Below are 25,096 nucleotides of genomic sequence, written 5' to 3' on the forward strand. Positions count from 1 at the left end.
TGGAGGCTTAATCTCACGTCATCAGTCTGACCGATCAGAAGTGGTTAAAGTCTTCACTTCCTTGTTCTGATTTAGCTCCTAAAGTCTCTCAGTTCCAAAAAAATACCAGCTAAAGCTCGTCTTTAGCGGTGTAGCTTTCCACAGAATCAGACCGTGGAACAAACAAAACCATGAAGCTCAGAGAAGAGAGTCTGTCTGACATCACTACATCTCCCATGATGCATTGGGTTAAAGTGACAGCATCTCTGTGCTACTAAGAGTCTTCCCTGTTAAATGTCTTGAAACCACAACAAACACACATCTACCAGTTTTTAAATCTTCTTGATGAAATCAGAGGTCAACAGTTTAGTTCTCCTTCAAGGTTTGTGTTTCTTAACAGCCAAACATCCCAGAGTTTGGTCCAAGTCATCTTTACAACTGAAACACTTTTCTAATAAGGTCTGGATTGAAGGAAAAATTCACTTTCAGACTTCTTAAGCAGAAGTAATAACAAGATTTAAGAAACAGGATTAAGGTGAAGTGGCCAACAGACACAATTAAACTAAATTGAAACAACTTAATCATCTAAAAAGAAATAAAACATTTTTGTTAAAGTTTTTAAAAACTTCATCTTTGATTAAGACAAAAGAAAAACTAAACTTCAACATGTTCACTGTTTGTGTAGCTACAGACAACATCAATATAATGTTAGTCTTTTTGTGTAAACTTTATCAAACACATTGTGTCATATTGTCCAAAAATTACAGTTGCCTTTGCACTAACATTGAAATAAAAATAAAAAAATAAAAATAAATCACTATTTAGAAAGAATATATTTGTTTTTTTGTGAGGTTACAAAAAATTGTTAGTAAACTGGAGGAAAAAACAACCACCAGGGTAAAATGTCAAACAATGTAGTTGATAAATGCACGTGAGATTGCAAAGGAACTGTACATCAATACAGACTATGAGTTTCTCCTTTTTTTAATTTTTGGATGCTGGCGTGCCGCGGGATTTTTGTCAAGGAGAAAGTGTGCCTTGGCTCAAGAAAGGTTGAAAAACACTGAACTAGGCAATTGTTAGAGAAAGTCAACACTGTTGACAAGTTAAAGAAAAAAACATTTTGAGCATCACTCCGTACCTGATGACAAGGTCGTGATCTTTGACCAAGGACTCAAGATGTCTCTCATTGCTGCTGGCATCTAGCATCACAGGGATGGTGTTGGGGTATTTGGTAGACAGCTCTTCTGCCTGCTTCAGCAGTACAGATGCTAAAAGTAATGGGCAAAAAATAAACTCAAAAAAGGAAAACAAAATAAATTGTAGATAAAAAAAGGGTTAACCAAGCTTAAGTTAAAAGTCTTGACTTCATGAAAGCTAATAATTATCGATTTTATACCTATATATTTTTTCTATGTGGGACAGGGTTCACACCTAAAAAACCAAAAGATTTTAAGTCATTCTAAATGTGCGAGTTTTGCCTTTAAGTGTGCACTAGATGAAGTTTATAGGATTCTATTTTCTAATCACAACAAATTTCATTTCTAATGCCTCTCTTCTTTATAGGAAAATAATTTAAAGATATATCAAGTTTTTTGTCAAATATAATCTCATTTTGTTTATTTAAAAGTGTAAAACTACAAAATGTCAAACTTCTGCAATGTCATGCAAAACATTCTGGTCTTTTGCTTTGCAACGAGTAGCTAGAGCATGAAGAATGAATTTCCTTAAGCAAGCAAGCAAGTTAGCGGAATAAAGTTGGCAGAGAGAGACAACGGCAAAACATTTCTGTGTGATCAACCATCGTAGCTGTTTACATCAGTTATTGAAGATGGAAAAGCTATGAAATAGGCTTTTACCATTTTTCTGGCAAGAAAGAAAAACTACTCATGGCTTTTGAAATCTAAGAGTTTTGAAGCAATTGTTTAAGTTGTTTCATTCCCTAAACTCTTAAAGTATATTTTTATCTTACATATTTATAAGATGGCTATGCTGCTATAAACTACAGTGCTCTTTACCTTGAACAGCAGATAAAATACACAAAAGAAAGAAAAAACTGTAATTATGACTTTTTTTTTTTTTTAAGAGTCAAAAGCTAAAATGAAAACAAAATGTTACAAGTCCAAAACAATGACAGCTCTAAACCCATAACTACAGTTTCAACTATGAAAAAGAAGGTTATGTAGGCTAACATTTGTGGTACATTACTTGTGTTAAAAAGGGTCTAGTCTTTTTAATCCTTTTACTTTCTCCATGTATCTTTTACAGTAATACAGGTTCATGCGTGACATTCTTACCCATAATACAATGCGTTGGTCACATGGTCTAAGTCTATATACATCGATGTAGAAGTTGTAGAAAAAGTAAGTTTTTAGAGAAGCTTAATGTTAGAGTTGGAGACAAAACCAAAATGCTAAATTGATTTGGACTCATACGTTTATAATTCAATTTAAAAGACTTTCTTTTAAAACTCTTATTTTAAAGTTTAATTTTGTTAAAACAACCATTTAACATAACTAGCGGTCTGAACTTAACGAGGGAGAAACTTCGTTAAAAAAGGTTTACGTTTGTACATCAAAATATCAGTTATTAGGTTAGAATAAAATGGCCTTATTCTGAGTGTCAAAATGAATCAGAATCGTTGATGGTGTGAAATGAATTTTATCCCTAAAATAACCAGATATGATTAGGTTTGCTGTTTTAATTGAATTTTTCTTCCGCCTTGAGATAACTTAGATTGCAACCTGTCATTTTCCCCCCACATAAGCCTGTAAGGAATCTGGTTAAGATACATGCACCCCTTGAATATAAAATTTGCAAATGTGGAATAGAATTAATAGGTTGAAACGTTAATTTTACCTCATATTACAATAATTTAGGACTACAGTATTCCCCCTTATTCGAAAATCTGGATTATAACAAAGATTTTTTTATTTATTTATTTAGAGCGACAGACTGTACAGTACTTTGAGTTTTTAGGACTCAGGACACATTTCTACATGTAAAAGCCTTATTAAATTAATTTTTGAGATGAACTGGAAGGGTAACGTGACTGAAAAAAAAAATCTGCAAATATTGAAACACGAAATAAGCGGGGGAACACTACATCTCCTTATATTACGCACTAACAGGATTACAAAAGAAATAACATTAACCATTTACATTTTCATCCGAGGGCTAACGTTGCGTTTTTGTGTTTTGTGGTATGATGATAATCGCAGTGAAATTATGCAGTCAATCCGGTGTTGTGGCAAAATACGTTTCCCCTGCCAGAATTTGTTTCCCCTGTCCCGACATGACTTCTGGCATCGTTGATATGTTTTATAGGACTCATACAACAGGTTTGCTGCCATCTTGGGCTCCAACAGAATGTAGCTGACGTCACGTCGGTGTCATGATTCGATTGGCTGGATATCGACGTGTTCTTAGATTGACTAGTTATTCTGATGAGACAGTAGAAGCCACGTTCTTCCCATCGAGTTTTTTTACATCAACTTTCTGGGCCCTCAAAATGTTAAGTCTCAACAATAAAAAACACTGAAATATTTAAAAATGGAAAATTATATATCAGGGTATAAAATTTTGCTGTTTAAAAATCAAGGGATTCAAAAAAGAAATTCAGCAAGAAATTTCAAAGGTAAAAAAAATTCATATTCTTATGGAACAGAAAAACCTCCATAACATTGTGTTAAGCAAACTCACCAACAGTGACTTGTGTTGTTTCATCACGGGTCAAATATTCAACAACTGGACCTGAAACATATCCTGAACCCAGCAGCAGAACCCGCTTCATTCCAGTCTTCTTCATGATCTGAGACTTCTCCCTAAATATAAAACAGGCAGAAAACTGGCAGACTTGTGTGACGTAATAGCAAACTTAAATCTTTCTCTTTTATTTGAAATAGAAAAAACAAATTCATTGGAAAAGTTGATTTCATCTTGCAGCACGACCTGGCTCCTGTCCATAATGTAGAAGTATTGAAGACAGAGAAATCATTTTTAAAATACTTTATTTTGAATCAATGAATTATAACATCTGTCTCTATCGTTTAACAAAATCTGAGAATGAAATGGTAATTTCTTCACAGTCCTGTTTTTGTGGGTTTGTAGTTGTTATATACAAACCACCGGCAGGCCACAATCTCCCTGTTCCGCTCCATTCCGATACATCCACTTGTAGACAAATAGATTTAGAATCTGGCTCCAAGCTGTACGGCTGGATAGCTCCAATATTACACGCTCGGCTAATGTTAGCTTGGGTTGAGGGTGTAAACAAAGTTATGATGGGAAACTCAAATGTACTTTTTTCCTGAACTACTGCTGCTCTGCACAAACTATGTCCTAGAAATGGCATCATCATAGTTAATAGAAGCCTGAATAATGGAAATTGGCTCCAGCTGGTAGCCATGACATGCTTACAGATTAGCAACACAGAAAAAGAAACGAGGCCTTAATAGAATAAAAACTGTCCTTACATTCAAACATGGAGAAAGTTCAATGGTGTCTTGGATGCCTTGACTATGCTAATGCTTTCAATAGACCCAATGGAATCATTTAGGGGGACAACATAGTAGCCACTAGAAAGTGTCAGAGTTCAGAAAGCTGAATCTCCACTCAATGCCATAGATAGGACTTAAAAATTAGTTACAATCATAGAGCTGGGGAATTTTGAAATGGCCAGAAATGAGTCCAGTTCTGAGATCCATAAAACATCTATGGAAAGTTCTTAAAACAGCAGGTGGGAGAAGCCACCCTTCAAATATGAATATGAGCAGTATTGCATTAGCTGACTTGTCCAAATTCCAAAACATGTGTAAGACAACCATGGTAACAGGAAACAAATAAGTTCAACTACTTTTCCAATGTGGGTGTTACAATAAAAAGAAGGATGCAGAAAATTTTGTTCAGTCAAGTTTTTGGTTTCCGTGTCCAAATTTGTGAGATTTGACTTTTCTTCTCAGTTTCATGCGTTTCAGAGAAAACAAAAGAAACAAACAAATAAACATGATGATATCAATACATCTGCAATTGTACCAATGTTGTGAGAGTTGTGATGCATTTTCTGACATAAGCAGAACAATATTTTTGACCATGAATATAGGTAATCCTGTATTTTACATTACTCCAAAATTGTTACTGATATGACAAAGCTTTAGCTATAAATTGCACCATTCTACAGCCTGCTACAGATCCTCATCAAGCTCTGCAAAGATTAATATAATTTATTTTGTGCAGAGAAATGTGCCAAATAAGAAAGAAATGCTAACAATACTCAAAAGAATGCAAAGTCCTAAGTTTTAAAGTTTTAAAGAAAACCTGCTTAATGTCTCTTCAACATAAAAGGAAATACTGTATCCATATACAGTGAGGTCAATAAGTATTTGATCACCCTGTGATTTAGCAAGTTCTCCCTCACTGTGCATTTCCACAGTGAGGGACAGAATCTGAAGAACAAACAGAAATCATGTTGTACGGTTTTTGTAAACAATTTATTTGTATATTACTGTGACAAATAAGTATTTGATCAATTGAGTTAAACAACTTTAATATTTGGTACAGAAGCCTTTGTTAACAATTACAGAGGTCAAACGGTTCCTGTAGTTCTTCACTAGGTTTCTACACACTGCAGCAGGGATTTTGGCCCACTCCCCCATACAGATCTTCTCTAGATCTGTCAGGGTTCGGGGCTGTTGCTGAGCAACACAGAGTTTCAGCTCCCTCCAAAGATACTCTATTGGATTTAGATCTGGAGACTGGCTAAGCCACTCCAGAACCTTGATATGCTTCTTACGGAGCCACTCCTTGGTTTTCTTGGCTGTGTGCTTCGGGTCATGGTAATGCTGAAAGACCCAGCCACGACCCATCTTCAACGCTCTGACTAAGGTAAGGAGGTTTTTGCCCAATATCTCACAATACAGAGCCCCGTTCATCCTCTCATTAATACAGTGCCGTCGTCCTGTCCCTTGTCCAGAAAAACACCCCCAGAGCATGATGCTTCCACCCACGTGCTTCACTGTAGGTATGGTGTTCTTGGGATGATGCTCCTCCTTCTTTCTCCTCCAAACACGCCGAATGGAGTTAAGACCAAAAAGTTCTGTTTTGGTCTCCTCTGACCACAAGACTTTCTCCCATGACTCCTCTGGATCATCAAGATGGTCATTGGCAAACTTCAGACGGGCCTTGACATGGGCTGACTTCAGGGGAACCTTCCGTGCGATACATGATTTTGAACCATGACGTTTTAATGTATTACGAATAGTAGCCTTGGAAACGGTGGTCCCAGCTCTCTTCAGGTCATTGACCAGCTCCTCCCATGTAGTTCTGGGCTGATGCTTCACCTTCCTTAGCATCACGAGGTGAGATCTTGCGAGGGGCCCCAGTCCGAGAGACATTGACAGTCATCATTAGCCTCTTCCATTTTCTGACAATTGCTCCAACAGTTGTTCTTTTCTCACCAAGCTGCTTGGCAATTGCCCCGTAGCCACTTCCAGCTTTGTGAAGGTCTACAATTTTGTCTCTTGTGTCTTTTGACAGCTCTTTGGTTTTGCCCATGTTGGTAGTTAGACCTCTGACTGATTGTGGGGGGCACAGGTGCCTTTATGCAAGTCAACCACCTCAAACAGGTGCCATTAATTTAGAATCATGAGCAGAGTGGAGTTGGACTATTTAAAAGCAGAACAGCAGGTCTTTGCTGGTCAGCAATCTATCTGATAATCAAGTGATCAAATACTTATCTGTCACAGTAATACACAAATAAATTGTTTAAAAAAAATCGTACAATGTGATGTCTGAATTTTTCTTCAGATTCTGTCTCTCACTGTGGAAATGCACCTATGATGAAAAATTTAGACCCCTCCATGTTTTCTAAGTGGTAGAACGTGCTAAATCACAGGGTGATCAAATACTTATTGACCTCACTGTATTTACTTGTACCAACTCACACCAGGATTATTAAACAAGTATCAAATATTAATCACACTATTTTTTGGACAGTTGGACTAAATGAAAAACAGAATTTCCAAATGCAAAAAGCTTTACCTTCTTTCTCGAAGTTTTTCGATGTACTCAAACTTTGGGGTAAGAGTTCCATTAGAGGTAATGACTGCCTTTAAGAAAGAAAAAATAAGGTACATGAAGTAAATTCAAATTTCTTAAAAATAAAACTACTATAAGGCCCTCCAAACAGAGAGTTATAGAAAAATAGTTTCTTCTAACACGGCCGTCACTCCCACTCAATGACGTTCTCAATGGTCGCTGTTCATTGGCTCTTTCTTGGCTCCTCTCTCTTTGTGTGTGGTGGAGGGTGGCGGGTGGGCCCAACCAGGTGCCAGTCTAGCCGCTGTCCCCCGAGGGGTGTTTGGACATCACTGTCAGCAATCAGGAGATGTCCTACCCGCCAATTTTAACTGCACCCTTTAGTACACATATCCTCTACCACACTACAATTTATACATATATATACACAACACACACCCATACACACAAACACACATCCAAGGAAGGTGGGACCTCTGATATCCTGTCCTCTACCCCATCCCTGGCGGGGGGAACCAGGCCCTCGGCAATGGCGGCCGTGTCCCCTGGGTGCTGGCTTCCTGGGCCCGGCTACCCCCTGTTCACGCAGGGAGAGGGATCCCCAAGTTCTTTGGGGAGACCTTGCCCTTGAGCACCGGCCTTATCCAAAATTCTAGCTGTAGGTGAGCCTGGCCAGGCCATGTTTACGACACTTCTTTGGGATCACACTTCTCTTGGGTGTCCCCTTCATGGGCAAGAGTGTGCGGCCCTAGCCTTGTTCTCTCCTTGACCTCCCGTGGGCTGAGTGGGTGGCTACCTGGGGCATGGGGCAGGTCTCCCTTAGGGTACCCTGGGTCGTGCCTGGGGTTGGGTTGGGAAATTGGCTTAGAATTCCTGGATTGGGGGGGCAGCTCGTCTGGGGCTGGGGGTGCTCTCAGGGGTCAGGGCCCTGCACTGGGCCCCCCGGTGCGGGATGCAGAGCCCTCCCGCCACAAGGGTGTCCCCTTCAAAAAACAACTTCCTACACCCCTAAACCCCCTAATGTCACAACAATTGGAGGGATGGGGAGAACCCAGAGGGGTCGGGGAAGAATTCAGATTCGGCCAAAAATGTAGCACTTGTTTACATTTCTTTGTAAAAATGAAGAAATAAAATGCGATTTTATACTGATCAATATCAATTTGACCTAGCTCTGATCAATTCCTGTCAACTCTGTTGTGTTTTAGCCTTAAATAGATAAATAGGCACCAAATGACTACTTCAAATGATCTTAAAACATTCTTTTTCCCCACAGTTCAATTTTGCTACCATTGCTAACTGCTAACCACTACTTACATCTCTAACTTGAGGGCTGAAATCCTCTTCTTCCAGAGGTCTTGAAGCATCTGAAGGCAGCTGGTTCAATTATAAAAAATAAAAAAAGAAAGAAAGAAAGTGATCATATCCATAAGTAGCTGATGAGCTACATTGAGTAATATTTACAGTTTACCTTTAGCACAAATAAAACAAACTAATGCAGATCAGAAGCAAATCCATCAACGTAAAGGCCAATATGAAAAAACAATCACCAATTCAGGCAAAATTAAGATGCCTTACCATCTCCCAAATATAAGGAAAGAGTCTGTCTCCAAAGTATTCTGTGGCTTCAATGGGAAGCTGAGCAGGAAGGTTGTCAATAGAGCACATGAGGATTCCATTTCCCTCCACGCTGCCAGAACAAGAACAGTCAACTTTGAACTTCAGAGATCTGTGTTTTTTTTCCGCTTAAGAACTTTACAAATCAAATCATGTAACAGATAACATAGTTAATATAGTTGGTAGCTGTTGTTCTATCTTAAAAAAAAAAAAGTTCTGGGACTTTCTAACAGGTCTTGTAAAATCTGATGACTGTATTCTGCTTTTCAGCCTAAAGCTCCGTTCACAATGAACGTGATTGGCACATCTGGGAAGTCCAGTTTCAATGTGAAGTCAATGTACAGATGCACTCAAAGGTTCTGCTGCACATTTTGAGCACTAGGTGGAGTGGACTAGCAGCAGGGCATTTCAGGGGTCACGGTGCTCTTTGGGCATTGCGGCGCATCCAGAGTATCATATATCAGAACTTTAAAGAAGAAGACGCGTCATGTCAACCAATCAGGGACTCGGCATAGGCTCGTTACATGTTGACGACATATAGAATCCAAATGTTTTCCTGTTGAACTTTATGTCAAATGTTTTTACTATTTGTATCGAGACGATTACAAAAAAGGTCCTATCATTTTATTTTTGTATTTTTCCCTCCTTGGACTAATGCGGGACAGCAGGTCATCAAACTGGGTCACAGAGAGACAGAAGTAGCGCTGAAAGCGGCCGTCATTCAAATGCAGCTCCTGCAGTAGATGGTGAACCTCATCGCATTAAGACTCTGAATGATGTCATGAACCCAGACATGGAAACCTAATTACTCATGCTTTTGTAAAGGTCTTCAAAATAAATAAACCTGACCTCTCAAGAACATTTGTGTCTTCTGTGCATTGTATGACATATATAGTGATAAAGGTTAAAAAACTTTGGACAGTATCGCCTCCCACACGCAGCGGGAGTATCAGGTTCATGATCGTGTTTTTTGGACAAGATTCCAGCAGCAGGTTTGCAATGCATCAAAACAGAGGCAAAGGACGGAAATTTGCAGTGCAAATCGCGTTCGGTGTGAACGCAGCACGAGGGTGCTAGCTGCTTTGGTACTCTGTGCCTTAACATTTTAAGTACATCATATGAAAAATAATTCACTTGACATTACAGTGTTGAATTTTGATAATTGCATTTCAATGACTTGGTTTAAAAAAAATCTGCAGACCTTTTTTAAACCAATGTATTTTTAAATAATTAATTCAAAGGTGTTCTTTTGTGTTTATTCTTAAATATATCATTGCACTGCACACAATTTTGAGACAAAAAACTGTTTGTGGCAACTTAAGAAAAAATTGGAAAAGACCTTGACATATTCATGCATCTTGGATGTTTAATCCTGGATAGTGGCTTCTACGCTCACTAGTCCTCGGCCTCCTTCCTTGCAGCTAGCATACAGTCTCAGGGTGCTGGATTTGGGATGGAACCCTCCATGCATGGTGAGGAGCTTTCGTGTGTTAACATCAATGTATCTCTTTCCTTCCTATCTCTTCCTTTGGCCATCTTATTTTTCCTGCAGGGTATCTGATAACTGGCAGTATATATATATATATATATATATATATATATATATATATATATATATATATATATATATATATATATATATATATATATATATATATATATATATATATATATATATATATAAATATGGTCATACACTCTATAATCTTATCATCTTTGATTTTTCATTATAGTCTAAAGTTTGTACTACACAGATAGCTGTTCTTGATACTCAGTGGTGGTTTTTCCTATGGGCATTATGGGCGGTCGTCCAGGGCACAATCTCATGTGGGGCGCCCAAAAAAAACAAAGGAAGAAAAAAAAAAAAATTGTCCCTGCAGTTTTCCTATACTAAAACTGCCCAGTGTACAGTTAATTAAATTTGTGCTAGGGCGCCCCTACTATGATGACTGTATTTTGTGCTGTCTGTGTAAAATACTCTGGAGGAGCGTGCACAGGGGGTGGGGGTGCGCAGGGTAAACAAACTCACAGCTGCAGAGGATTTGGACAGGTAGACAGAAAAAGCAGGAAGAGAGGTGGGGGAGGGGCTTGGACTCACCGCTCATGATTCCAGACCCCACAACAAACTAACTGCTGATTCCTAATAGATAAATACATAAAAACAGGTTTCATTCATAAATGTAATATAATTTATTGGCTTTACTGGATCTTTTGAAAAGTCTGCATCAAAGTGAATTTGTTCCTATCATCTGACTCATCTTAACTCCTGGTGTTTGACAGACGGAAAAGTCTATTCAAGGTTGTGGAAAACAGACAAAAGATCAAAGGAAACATCAGGTATCCAGTTTAGAAAGAAAATAAGAGAAGAGCAAGAACAAACAGTCCAAGGATAAAGGAATGGAGGCTGTGTCCAAAATTAACACACACTAGGCGCCAAATACGACCAGATTTACTGTTTGAGGAGTTTTGTGCAACATATGGCTAATGAAGGTTTGCACTTCATTAGACTAGTCCTGTTAATTAGCTTCATCTAAGCTCTTCTGCCGTTCTCATAAACAGCCAATGCTTCAGATTTAACATATACAATCATTTGTCTTTTTATGTTCAGTTTTATGTGACACTTCGAGTACAAAAAAACAGAAGAATATGTTGTTTCGTTTCCATTAAGGTTCATTCATGAAGCCAATGGAAATGACCGGAATAATTCATTCATAACTCGTGTCAGGGTTGTATTCAGCTCAAGAAAAAAAAGAATAGAAAAATGTGGTAACTTTTACTAGAACCAGCCAGCCTTCAAAAAGAAAACCCCAACTGATCCGTGTTAAGGGTGAACATACTATACTTAAATACTATATCTTAATTGTAAATTCAGCTATACAAGAGTATTTCACTTATGTGATTAATAAAGTGAAATAACTGATATATTTTGTTCTTGTGTTTGTATCAAGGCTGGGGCGGGGCTGGAAAGGGTGACGGTGGGGTAAGGGTGCCGTCCAGTGTTTCACCCAGGTTGTCAAACTAGCCAGGACCGCCTCTGCTGACACTACATAGGAATACCATGTTTAAACAAAAACGTTCTAAACCCCTGGAAAGTCTTGGTATATAACAGGTGAAAATACATTAGTTGATAGAGTGAGAGCTCTGTACTTTATAAGAAATCTGACTTCCTGATATTTTCTCAAAAGTCAGTCAATCGTGGATTTACTCTGCTCATATCCAACCCTTAGGGGCAAAGCCCCTGATATCATTCATCATCAACATCAACCCATCAACTTCCAGCTCCTAAAATCATTTAAATTAATGTAAAGGTTAACAGAACCTTTGGCGGTTGTTAATAACCAAGGGAACAACGAATCAGGTCTAAAAAGTTTGATCACGATTACCATAATTTGTTTATATTGCAAACTAGAAGCGGGTTTCTTTGCTTTGCAGTTGTAGCCCCTATGCAGCAGCCATTCCACAGAGTTTGAGTTTCCAAAACCGATTTTTGTAGGATTCGTGCCATATTTTGAACACAACAGATGAAAAACACATTTCGTGACCAAAAGTAAATACTCTTTTACTACAGTCTAGTCATAATTAACTGCTTATACTGTACCTGTCATGATCAATGTGTTGATCAGCATCGTACATGCAGAAAGGCTTATCAATTGTGGTGCACTCGTTCATGAACTCTATAGAGCCTCCAGTATCAGCGGATATGTCACAGATTGCCAAAAACCTGTAAAGAAAAGACAACTTTGTAAACATCCTATAAAAACAAATAGCAGTAGAGACTTTGAAAGTGAAAGTGATGTTAACCCTTTAACACGGCTTTAGCTCCAGTGTTGAAATTCTTTCAACTGACACAACTCTTCAACCGTTGATGGAATTAACGTAATCCAGCGGATATTGAAGCAGAGAAAAGCAGCTTTGCACTGATAGGCAAAACTTTACATTAGTTACAGATCGGTGCAACGCCGATATGAAAAGTCTTTTTTTTTTTTTTTTTTTTAAACGGTAGAATCAGCCGAGTCACACTGATTGCATAAACCAGTGGTCGCCAACCTTTTTAACGCTGCGGACCGGTATGACCTCATTCAAAGTTTTCACAAACCTGTCTTTAAGATGTGGTGGAGGATTACTGTGGCAACGCTACGATGAAGGAGGAACAGAGACGTGACGGACTCTGAGCTTTTATTTTGACACGCATGACATTGTACATCGCACAGGTCTCATCATCCTCTCCCCTTCCCACACTCAAGGTGCAAAAAAGAAGTACTGTCTATTAAATGTTGCTTTCTGTTTTTGTGAAGTGGAAGGCTCCTCTTTTGTCTCCTGGCTAGGCGTTTTCCACTTGGCAAAGAAACTTTCCAAAGACGTTTGTTTTCATTTTGCTAGTTCCTGGGCTTTATTATAGCGGTAACCTATCATGTGACCGAGAAGAGCACCTTAGCCTGCGTCAAGAGACACATAGACAGATGGAACAGAGAATCGGGCAATTTTTCAAAATAAAACATCTTTCAGATTCGGAAATAAATCAAACGGAAGTAATGTAAGTTATTTATTCTTTCTGTGTGGCCCGGTACCAAATGACCCACGGACCGGTACCAGTCCGGGGTTTGGGAACCACTGGCATAACGGTCGAAGACTTACATATGTCAGAGAGTGTGTTAGTTAGGAGTCGCCTGTGACTTCTCCAGGGTTAAAGGGTTAAACAGATTGAAAGACATGCAAACATGAATACATCAAAGCATGCATGAAAGCCTAAATTGATTTGTATCATTTTCAAAATCTGACTTAAAATTTGGATAGTTCACCCATCAAGTTTCTTTTTGATCGACAAAAGAGAGACAGGGATTTCCCAGAAGTTAATTTTAAAAAGAAGGAAAGAGGCTGCTATGATTTGAAATGAAATTTCAACAAAAAGTGACACTGTTTCTAATATTCTATAAAAAACTCTTTGGGTATTAATACTTTTGAATAAAAGTTTCAGGCAAGTGTAGAAAATGCTGTAAACTAGAAATACTTTCAGAAATCTGACCATTTTAAAATCAATTTACAAATTGTAAAGTAATCAAACAAAAGGGATGCTCTAAATCAAAGCTATATTTGATGTTGCTGCTTTTTGCCTTCAAACCAGCATCAGTTCTATGCCATGAAAGCCCTGCTTTCCTTCCAGCTGAAAGGCCACCTTTCTTCTCTCCATCATGTTCTCTAGTTTTCTGTCAAAGTTGGTGAATTCAAAGTTCCTCATCCAAGTCCTTCATTATTGCCTTTCCTTTTGTCTCCCCATCTGTGAAATATGAAGCTTAATCTGCCATAATGTTAGTTTGGAAGAGAAATTTTTATTTGAATTGTAAATTCTAGGTTTTAACTTTAAACACTAAAGTAAATTAAATGTATGCCTTTAAATCCCTTTTGCTCAAAACAGCTATGTTCTACTTGAAATAAGTCCTCTGGTTTAAAACTGTTTTATTTTTTAAGTAAAAAATGTATTTTAGTATTTTATTCAAAACACGATTTGCAGCTTAAAATGTTATCTTTTTCGTCTCAGATATGTTGCTTCTTTGGTCAAATTCTTATTTACTTTTGATTCTAAATGTTTTAATTTTCCATCAACTTTTTTCACTTTTAACTTTTGACTCTTAATAGTAATATAAAATATAAAATCAAGGATTTAAAAAACAATTTTAAAGAATAGTTCTTTTAAGGTAAAAAATGTTTCATTCACTTTGTGGATGAAATATTTCAGTGTTTAAACATTTACGCCTAAAGCTTTTGCTTCACCTTTTCAAACATTATGGCCCTGTTTTAGCTTCATAATGAGCATGCCTTCCTATTCTCTGACCAATAAACAAAGGGTAGTCCACTTCCCGCCTGTTCCACCGACGTCCAGAAGCTCAAACAGCCCTGGTGGCAGTCGTTAACCCGGGCTGCAACCAATCTAGAATAAAAGTTCTGTTCACACAAATGGTTTAGTTTGGTTTTGTGTTGAATTTAGGTGACTTATAATAAGTGTTGAGAGTAACGCTGTTCAAGGATATGGGTATTACGAACTGCATCATAAATTAAGTAAAGGAGTAATCTTCCTAATTATTTTTATCCTCGCTACAACGCCATTACAGCTGACAATACAGTTATAGTTCACAATTTATTAATCAGCCTCGAGCACTTCATTTCCACAAGTGTCTTCAGTGTGGAGGTGGGGAAATAGTAGCATTGGAGATGATGATTGGTTAAGGAGTCAAGTGGGCGGTGCATGCTCACGCTTACTCCACTCTGTGCAGCAGCTTGGATCAAAACAACAAGAAGTGGCAGCGATGGCAAATCTGGCAACAAAGGTAGCATTTTCAGGCTGGAAATATTTGCTTTGATTGATACAAAAGGAGAGGATGTTTACGCGTTGTGTCCCGGACAAATGGCCGTATATTTGTAAAGCGCTTTTCTACCTACAAGGCCCAAAGCACTTCACAGTCACAGACCCATTCACCCAGTCAGTCACACACACATTCACACACTGGCGGCAGCCTCCCACCAGAGGCAAGGTGGGGTTCAGTGTCTTGCCTACAGACACTTCAACACATGGGTGTGCAAGGCGGGAATCGAACCTGCAATCTTACGATCATGAGTCGACCGCCCTACTGCTACACCACGGCCACCTAAGAACACTTCATGATGTTACCATGCAGCCGCTCGCTCTAGTGTGCCTGCAGAGAGACTGTTCAGTCTTGGAAAAGCTCGCCTTTGCACCAAAGAAGAACTATGGAAGCATTTCTGTAGCATAAAGTTGACTCAATGAATGGATCCATTTTAGATCAATGAATCGGATTGTTTAACTGGTTCTTACAGAATTTCTCTCATGATGGAGGACATGTATAAGAGAGTTTAAGATTAAAACTGCGTTTCTGAGCATTTCTTTATTCAAATCGTGACGATCAGGAGCAGATAATAGCCCTCAGTTGTAACGCAGGAACTGAAATGGGTGGGCCAAAGTCTTCCTGCTCTGCTCTAATTTCCAAATCTCCCACTTGCAGACAAATAGATCCATTAATGTCTTTGTTTTCCTCGTCTGAGCTACCATCTGATTCAAAACTGTACAGCTGTACAGCTCTGATATTTCCCGCCCTTTTTGTTACACTGCTAATGCTAGCTTGGGGTTAATAAGGGGCTGTAAGCTAGCATTAAGATGCAATCTAGCTGTAAGCTAGAGAGGGGGAAAAAAAGGCATGGTGGGATATCAGCGGAGGGTTACATCTGCATCAGCATTCCAGCCCACAACTCAGAGGCCAATTTCTAATGAACTCCTGCTGCTAAAAAAGACAAAAGAATTAGTCTTTTTTAACTTAGGTTAATTGGTTTGTTTGCAGGCAGTTGAGGAAAGATGTATTTATTTATTTTTTGCTGTATTTTAACACAAATTTAATATGGAAGGCTAGTTTGTTTAGTTTTTTGAGCAAAAAAAAAAAAAAATCACGTTTATGCAGTAACTGAATTAATCACTGTATTACTTCTTGAGCGACTTAACTAGTAACTATAACTAAGTACCCGTACTTTTCTTAAGTAAAATACCCAACACTGCTTACCTGTGAGGTAAAGCTGGTGATCCCTCCCTGTTTGCTGCGGAGGGTCTGTAAGGTCGCATGAGTCTCTGAGCATCAAGTCGCCTGAGTAGTCGAGGTGAGTTTGAATCCCAGTAGATACCATTAATCAGACAGGTTGTGTAAGGTGCAACCTGCGAAAAACAAGACACCACCGGCCAACATTTGGGTGGTTAACAAAAGAAATAATTAAGACAAATATTTTTCTTTTAAGATGTTTAACAAGAAACTGCGATAATATCTTTAAATATCTTTTAAGGTTTTAGAGTCCGAAATGAATATTGCTTCAATAAAAACAGAAAGCTAAAAGTACCAGTCTGCAGGACAGAATACTCAAACAAGCACCAGGACCTTGACTACAGAGTTAAGGCCATTAACTGGGATCCCTCAGTGAGCTTTTCTTGAGGCTTAAATAATAAAACGCATAAAAAAGAAAGAAAAACTTTAACAGTATATTGCTTTCTAATCCAATTTTACTGTATTTTTTTTTTCAAATAATATTTTTTGAAACTAGTCATGACCTTGACTAGATTAGACCATGACTTGATTAACATTGATAAAAAAAATTAGATTCAACCTTGACTTGACTCAACCAGAGATTAGATCATGAACTCAGACAGATGACATGAGAAGGGCATAAGTACTTTTATGTTGTTGATTTTTTTTATTTATTTCCAAAGTAAAATTATTTTAAAATTAGAAGCATCTTTGGAGCACAATTAGGTCGTACTATCATGAAATTAACACTGAAAGAATTTGCTATTAAAAAAAACAGAAAACAGTTCCCTTAAGGTTTATCCTTCATCCCAATGCATGTACGTTTTTTTTTAAGGGTGGATTTCTGTGTGCAAGCAAACATCAACAAATTAAAATACTTATACACAACAATCACCAGAGAAAGGGGGGCAGTTGAGATAATATGTTCTAGACATAAAGCCCATGTGGGGATTGTTGTGCAAATCCTTTGAAGAACCTGACGGTCGCAAAGTTGTTGATGCCTGGTTGATGTAGCATGGATGTAGCATTGATGTCAGACTGAAAGAGGATGCCTAGAAAGCTGAGAATTATTTATCAATCTTCAACCCTTGGGCAATCTTGTGGGGTCCAGAAGACCCCACTCCCAATGTTAAAATGTCTCTCTCAAAAACTCATTTAAAAATCATTATGTGCCAATGGGGAGTTCATGACATTGCATTCATGAGATACCAATGAACTTTAAAAATAAATTGCAAAAATAATTGGGATCAACATATTAATACCAAAAACTTCAAATCCCCCAGCCTTTGTGTTTAACGTAATTGTTTAGTTTGCTTGGATTGTTTTTAGAAAAAGTGTCCTGAAAATCTGAGGTAAACACATTTTAAGACTGCAGCCTCAAACAGACTTCCAGAGAGGGTGAAGTGAATCCTATACGACAGGAATTAGTGTACTGGTGGCACAGAAGAACAACTCACGCTGGTTCGGAAGTTTGAAGTGTACAGTTCAGGGTGGTTCTCATATTCAATGGGATCGTACACGCCATCGCTTTTTCTCATCAAATGGTGGTGTCGGCTCAGAACAGTTGCATACACTTTGGTCATGTCTAAAAAAAATAAAAAATGAAAAGCATGATAACTTTGTGACAGTAAGATAATATCTAAACGTTGATTTGGGACAGCAGCTCGGATTTCCCCTGGAAAATAAAAAGAGAGGAAATAGTCTCATGAAGCCACAGCTGCTTCTCTTTGAGGTACAGTGATCCCTCGCTATAACGCGGTTTACTTTTCACGGTTTCGCTACTTCACGGATTTGCATCGTGCATTGTGTTCTGCATTCTGATTGGCTAAAAAGTCACTCTGCTTATTCTCTACCTGCACGTCAATAACGTTGCAGTTTAATATGTTCACGTACGTAAATCAGCTTTCCAAATTAACATTACGTACGTCCAAATCATCTTGCAATTTCGAGTTTCTCCAAAACCCATAGAAATAGAGCGACAACAACTGTCTATCACTATGTTCTTCTCCTGAACAAACACAGCTGCACCGCGGGCTTCAGAAGAAGAAAACACTGCAGAGCGGAGTCAGGATGCAGCGGCTCAGTCTGAAGAGCAGTGAAATACACATGAGTCACTATTTGTCCCACTGTACTTTGCATCTTTTTATAATCATTTTAAATTTTCTCCCGTTTAATCCAATTACTCGGGTCACGGTGGGCGGGGCTAATCTCCGCAATTTGAAGCCTTCTGTTCACATCGATGATTAAAATGATTATTTGACAGTACAGTACAGAAGCTATTTGTTGAAAAAAACGTTTCTAAAGTATTTTTAATTTATGAAACAAATGCTTGAGCCTGTAAAATGGTTTGTTCTTTCTTTTCAATTTATAATAGAATATTTAATTGTAGAATAATTAAAAAAAAAAAAAAAAGGTTTCTACTTCACGGATTTTGCCTATCACGGGTTCTTTTTGGAATGTAACCCCCGCGAAAAACAAGGGTTTACTGTATACAACAATCTGAAACACAGTTTAGCATGAAATAAAGATGCTTTTAAGCTCCTTGACTTGAATTTTTAGAAAGTGAGATATATTCATAAATGCAGCTATATTCCTGAAACCTGTGCATAAAGATTACTAAAAGACAGATGAAAAACCAAAAGGACAAGACTGACACTGAAAGAACCTTAAAAATTCAAAGCGAAAACCTTAAGTGATAACAGAAACTTCAAAAGAAAAAATAATTTGAGGGGAAAAAAAAAAATCAACTGAATTAAAGCCCAAACTCTGAGAATCTGCAGCTCTTTTCCCTTATTGAGGCAACTAAGTCTTGTGAAAACGTGCACTTTTGAAAGGTTCTAGTCCAACCGAAAATATTTAACTACTTTGGCTTGGGAGAGATGGAAAAATGTTTGTTCATTTTATTTGTTGTTGTTTTGCATTTTATGGGCTTCGTTGAAAACGGCAGTAAACTCAGATTACTTCAATGATCAAACAAGTTCTACATAATCTAAGAGAAATGAAGTTTTGATCAAGCAAAGTTTAAACATCAAAATTCTGACTCGCAGAGAATAAAATGCATTTGTGACCCTGCACAGGACTCAACAGGTGAAGAAAGGAAACTCTGAATGGATTGGTATTCAACCAACACCAGAAAGCCAACTGGTACGTCTTTTAAAACCATAGAAGTGAAAAACAAAAAACAAAATTACGAGCAAGAATCTACTAAAGAAGCTAAATATTTTGATACAAAGTTTAGAACAATCAGAAAGCTTGCAGTCCCTTCCCAGCCCTTCATCGAATGCCTCCTGATTGGTCCAAAACACCATTTATGAAGCATTTTACATTTAGCTTTCTATTGCTTTCACATCATGTCAGAGTCAAGACTTTTATTTTGTTTTTTTGTTATGCTTAGGTTCACAATGGACATGTTTAATCATTTGTATTTGTTTATCTATTACCAAGGAAGCTTTTTTACACTTGAATAGTTTTACAAAAGATGTTTTTTCAGCTTTAGACAAGTGAAACTTCAGACTAGGTTGCTAAACAAGCGGGCCCAGATTGTGCATTAAATCTCAAACTTGATAAAACTACTTAGGTGAGCTGCATTGAATATCCTCCACAAAAACATTGATGCCGTCCAGTTTGTTGTAGAGATCAGAAACTGGCGGCATCTTTGTCTCAATGAAGTAAATGATGCAAACGGACAAAAATAATAATAAAGAAATTTCATACCTCCCATTTCCGAGACTTCTTTCAACTCATGAGGTTCGACGTACTCAACAGGAAGCTCATTGATGATGTCTTGAGCTCCCTAAAACAAGTGAGATAGCACTGAGTGGTAGGTCAAACAATTAGGCCTTTTGCTTTGATTTGCACATCTCTACTTTGGAGACATTTCCGGTTCCAGTGAAGCAAAATGTCAAGGGGCCAATGGATTTAGGCATAAGACCCATGGAAATCTCGTATCCACAGTCCCTCACTGCTTGGATCGCCTGGCTTACATTCCTGTAGTTATGAGCCATGCCAATGTGCTATTATATCAGAGAAAAAGGGATCATGTGTTAGAACTCTCAAAAATTAAACAGTAATTGAAATAAAAGTTATTTTTTGGTGTAGTTATTCACATTCTTACCATAAACGGTGTGTGATGGCCCAAAGCTAAGAACCTAAGACCCAATCCATGCAGAATGTTTATCATTCCTATGAGGAAAAAATTTACTACTAATTATACTAAATATTACTTCCAGTTACAAGCTTTAACCACAAGGTTATAGCAGCATCTATTTAAGATGCATAAAGAAAAAAGATTATTTTAAAACCAATCTGGTCATTTTAGTAAAATCCATAAGCTATTGCTTCTAATCTGTTTGAATGACAAAGATGCAGTTCATTTAAATACATGTATTATCCAGAAAAGAGGTTTAAGATGTAAAAAAAAAAAAAAAAAAATAGCCATACCTGCTACACCAGCCCACTGACCAAAAGCTACAATTCGAAAACCGTTGGCATCTACCATCTTCTCGTAATCAATGAGGCGGACTTCCTGAAAATACAAAACAACAGTTTTAGTAGTCTATTTGATATACAGTGATCCCTCGCTATAACGCGGTTTACGTTTCACGGTTTCGCTACTTCACGGATTTGCATAGTGCATTGTGTTCTGCATTCTGATTGGCTAAAAAGTCACTCTGCTTCTTCTTTACCTGCGCGTCAATAACGTTGCAGTTTAATATGTACACGTACGTAAATCTGCTTGCCAAATTTACATTACGTACGTGCAAATTCTCTAGCAATTTCTAGTTTCTCTTAAACCCATAGAAAAAAGACTGACAACTGTCTATCACCCTGTTCTTCTCCTGAACAAACACAGCTGCACCGCGGGCTTCAGAAGAAGAAAACACTGCAGAGCGGAGTCAGGATGCAGCGGTTCAGTCTGTAGAGCAGTGAAATACACCTGAGTCACTATTTGTCCCACTGTACTTTGTATTTTTTTATAATCATTTTAATTTTCTCCCGTTTAATCCAATTATTCGGGTCGCGGTGGGCGGGGCTAATCTCCGCAATTTGAAGCCTTCTGTTCACATCGATGATTAAAATTATTATTTGACAGTACAGTAGAGAAGTTATTTGTTGAAGAAAAGGTTGCTAAAGTATTTTTGATTTGTGAAACAAATGCTTGAGCCTGTAAAATGGTTTGTTCTTTCTTTTCAAAGTATAATAGAATATTTAATTGTAGAATAATTGTAAGAAAGAATAAAGGTTTCTACTTCACGGAATTTGTCTATCACAGGCTTACTGTGCTCACATTTCCAACTGTGAACATTTCAAGGAGATAGGTATTCCACCATCAGATGACCGCTGTGTTCTAAGGCTGAAACAGGCCAAATTAGAAAATAAGTAACCACGAGATGGTGCTTGACAAATTTATGTGTCAAACAAGACCTTGTAAGCAACAGACACACCAATGACCGCATTGTTGAAAGAATGTGTTGCTGTCTGATGAAAGCAATCAGACAACAACACATTCTGCATTGGAATACAGTAAACCCTTGTTTTTCGCGGGGGTTACGTTCCAAAAAGAACCACATATCACAGAATCAGTCTAGAATTTACACAGCTCTTCTGGGCTCCCACTCTGTCACAAATACCAGCAGAAGGAGTCTGCATGCCTAGATGAGAAATTGTAATGAAGTGATCAGAGCATCTAAATCAATGAATGTGACTGAGTGAGTCGATACATGTATCAATTATTTGAGGCAAACTGTTTTACAAAGCCAAGATCATGAAGTTGGTATATCATCATGAGCTTTTTCCAATTTAAAATATAGAAATCATTCAGAGCAAGGTAGTCAAAATGTTATGTTAATTTTTGATAATGCCCTTGCATCATTTATTGGTTTGTTAACAGTTGTATCTATCTTTTGAAAGCAATTCTATATCATCTAGAGGTGTAATGATTGGTCGACCAAAACCATTCTAAAGTTGTTTTAAAATAAAATAAATTGTATCGATATTGGAAAATACCATTTGAATTGAGGCACAGAAGGTTTATTTTACTCTAACGTAAAAACAACAAAGAACAGCGGACAACACACATTTGATGTCGGCTAAAAATGATCAATCCCATCATTCTGGTCCTATGCGTGAAAACGTTTTAATTTTAGGGGCGGCAGTGGCACAGGTGGAAGAGCAGGACGTCCAATGACCGAAGGGTCAGTGGCTCGATCCCCGCTCCCCCCAGCCAGCCGTCGTTGCCTCTAGCGCGACTCAACTGGTGTCTGAATGTGCATGAATGTCCCGGTGATGGTCAGATGGGCCATAGGCGTAAACTGGCAGCCACGCCTCTGTCAGTCTGCCCCAGGGCAGCTGTGGCTCCGTTAGCAGTTACCATCACCAAGAACGAATGAGGAGTGAATGAATAATTGTTAGCGTTTTGAGCAACAAGAAAGCCATTTTTATTAGAAAAGCAAATTTTGAAAGATAAACTGAAATCTTCATTAACAGCAGATAACTAAACTAGAGAAAGGGGACTCATAGAACACAACAGCTTACCTTTTTCAGCAATTCCTCCAGAAGCCCCATGTTTGCCTCCTGAGCTTTGATGGTGTGAGAGAAAAAAGCATAGGTCTTCCTAGGGATGACCTTCTCTTCTGGCGGCCTCTTCACTCCAATTATAAGTGAAGCCTGTGAAATATCCTCCTGGACAACAGCTCCAGCCTTAATGTAGTACTGAAAGAACAGCGCATGACTATTAAAAGAAATGATACGTTGTGCAAAACTAATCTCTCAAATGGAGGATTTTGTTTTAATGAAGAACAATCACATGAATTGTCATCAATGGCATGAATGTTTCAGGGCTGCAACACCACAAATATCCTGATTAGGGTTGGGCCATGTCCCTTAAATTGGCAGGTGACGGTGTTTGCAGTAAACCATCAGGATGGACGATGATATGTTGGGGGGGGGCTATTTTAAATTTTTCGTTTTTATATAGTTATTATTCATTATTTTACTTTATTACTTCATTTATTTTACTTCCCAACTAATGACTCATCCGTGATGATCCAGTATAAACTGAGGGAAGTGACTTTAACAAAAATAAATAAATAAACAAAATAGAAAAGAAGTAGTCCGCTCCTGCGTTTGATTAGTCAGTAGAGCAGTCGGACTTTGTGTTTGAGGGAAAGGGAGGATGCTTTGTTACGTGTGCGCTATGTGTGGGAGACTTCAGACTGTGATACGTCCCGCAGTTCTACTTGAACGAGCTACCGAACTCAGGAGAACCGGGTCTTCCGGTAAAAGTGTGTGTCCGGGTAGAGCTCGGACCGTCAGCTCAAACAGCGCTGTGTGTAGCAGAAATATGGCTCAGTCCTTCCAAACCGTTCAAACAATCACGTGGATTTGTGTTTCCAATCGTGTCCCAACAAAATAAAGGCTGATGTTATTCCCACATATTAACGTTCAGCCAAGATGCAGATTGCAGAATTTCCTGCATGAATTTATGTTCATCAAAGGCTAAATGTTGTTGTTGCCTCTCTTAGTCCTGGCCTCTTCCAGCTCCGTTCTTCAACAGAAAAAGCACTGATCACACGGATTAAAATTAAAATGATGAGCGAACAGGTGCTTCATAATAACCGTAACATTAATAAAGCACGTTTAGAGGATCATCTCCTATATTACCGAGCTGCCAGATATTTATGTATGTAGCTTCTCGGCGGAACTCATTTCCTCTTCCGGTATTTCAAACATTACTGCACATGTGCGAATGATTTATTCTGACCGACAGTGTGACCCATGTGAACGTTTGTTATAAACAGAAAAAGGTTTTCTGGGCCCATGTACACGGTTGAATTCTAATCCGACCAAGATATTTTGCACATGTAACCGCGGCTTATGGTGTCGACTCGCAGCGTGGCGGGGGCGTGGCATCACGATGGTGTCTCTCCATCGTGAGATCAGTCAGCCATCACAATCGTGCATAACCCTTATCCTGATCAATAGCATTGATGGCAAAACAATGGGGGGGAAGGGGTTTGACTGCAACTCCTGCTGCTTCATCAGCGCAGTGATCCAAAATCCCACACCGTCACAGCTTTAGCTTATATCTTGTGGGACACAAAAAAAGCGACTTCTCCAGTACCGATTGCAGAACCGTTAAGGTCAGATCTTAACGATACTGCGGTCTTGAAGAATGTTGCCCAGGGGCTCGTTCAATACCGGGGCTCGCTACCCTTCCCTAGGAATGGGGCGCAATGGAGAACAATCACCGAAGCGGTCGCTTTGCATAAAGTCATGGTACCCATACATACCGTGGAGAAGACGGGGTTTGTTCATTTAATTAAAACCTTAGACCCCAGATATGAGCTGTATTGTTAATCCTTTAGAAAATGGTGCTTCTCTCAAGGTAAATGTTTGTCTCCTTTTAGTCTAGACTACAAAGTTCAACAGCTGAGCAGACCAATAAGAGCTGAAGGCCTCTTGTATTTTTGAATAAACCCGTTTTGTAATTTAGGATAAACTTTATTTATGTTGATTATGTTTGTATCCTTTGTTATACTTTGTCTTTTTTCTTTGTTGGACTGAACAAAAAGACCCCCACTGAAGCCACAGCGGTAGCCAGGGCCCCTTGACACCGGCACGCTATAGCAGATAGAGGGAATCCGCCGACCGGGCAATCCAGCCAGACACCCAGACCAGGACTAGCAGGACCGCCGCAGGGGCCCCCAACGTCAAAGAGCATGAAGTTACAAGAGCCCGGAGAGTGCAGGCCCCAGCCCAGCCAGGGGGATAACCCTTTGCCGCGCTAGGGGCCCAGCACTGGACCCCATCCAGGAGAGACCGCCACCCAGCCCCACGAGCAGCCCACCACCAACCAGGAGTTCCAGGCATCCCCCCTCCTCAGGCATGAG

General features: G+C 38.7%; 1 protein-coding gene across 4 annotated transcripts in view; it reads right to left on the reverse strand.

The window, feature by feature from the left end:
• aass (aminoadipate-semialdehyde synthase) overlaps window positions 1-25,096 on the reverse strand; it is a 40,621-nt gene that overhangs the window by 13,277 nt on the left and 2,248 nt on the right. For 3 of the 4 annotated variants that reach the window (XM_023955437.1, XM_023955436.1, XM_023955439.1), the window contains exons 3-16: window positions 22,740-22,916; window positions 20,646-20,730; window positions 20,320-20,387; window positions 20,072-20,218; window positions 19,920-19,998; window positions 17,663-17,790; window positions 16,194-16,342; window positions 12,227-12,349; window positions 10,727-10,768; window positions 8,590-8,701; window positions 8,329-8,388; window positions 7,018-7,085; window positions 3,682-3,803; window positions 1,121-1,250 (exon numbers count right to left, since the gene is read on the reverse strand). In XM_023955437.1, the coding sequence (XP_023811205.1) occupies window positions 1,121-1,250; window positions 3,682-3,803; window positions 7,018-7,085; window positions 8,329-8,388; window positions 8,590-8,701; window positions 10,727-10,768; window positions 12,227-12,349; window positions 16,194-16,342; window positions 17,663-17,790; window positions 19,920-19,998; window positions 20,072-20,218; window positions 20,320-20,387; window positions 20,646-20,730; window positions 22,740-22,916 (1,490 nt within the window). The remainder of the gene's footprint in view (window positions 1-1,120; window positions 1,251-3,681; window positions 3,804-7,017; window positions 7,086-8,328; window positions 8,389-8,589; window positions 8,702-10,726; window positions 10,769-12,226; window positions 12,350-16,193; window positions 16,343-17,662; window positions 17,791-19,919; window positions 19,999-20,071; window positions 20,219-20,319; window positions 20,388-20,645; window positions 20,731-22,739; window positions 22,917-25,096) is intronic. The other variant, XM_023955438.1, reaches the window with a different exon arrangement.

Source organism: Oryzias latipes, chromosome 6 (assembly GCF_002234675.1).
Source record: "Oryzias latipes chromosome 6, ASM223467v1".
NCBI lineage: Eukaryota > Metazoa > Chordata > Actinopteri > Beloniformes > Adrianichthyidae > Oryzias > Oryzias latipes.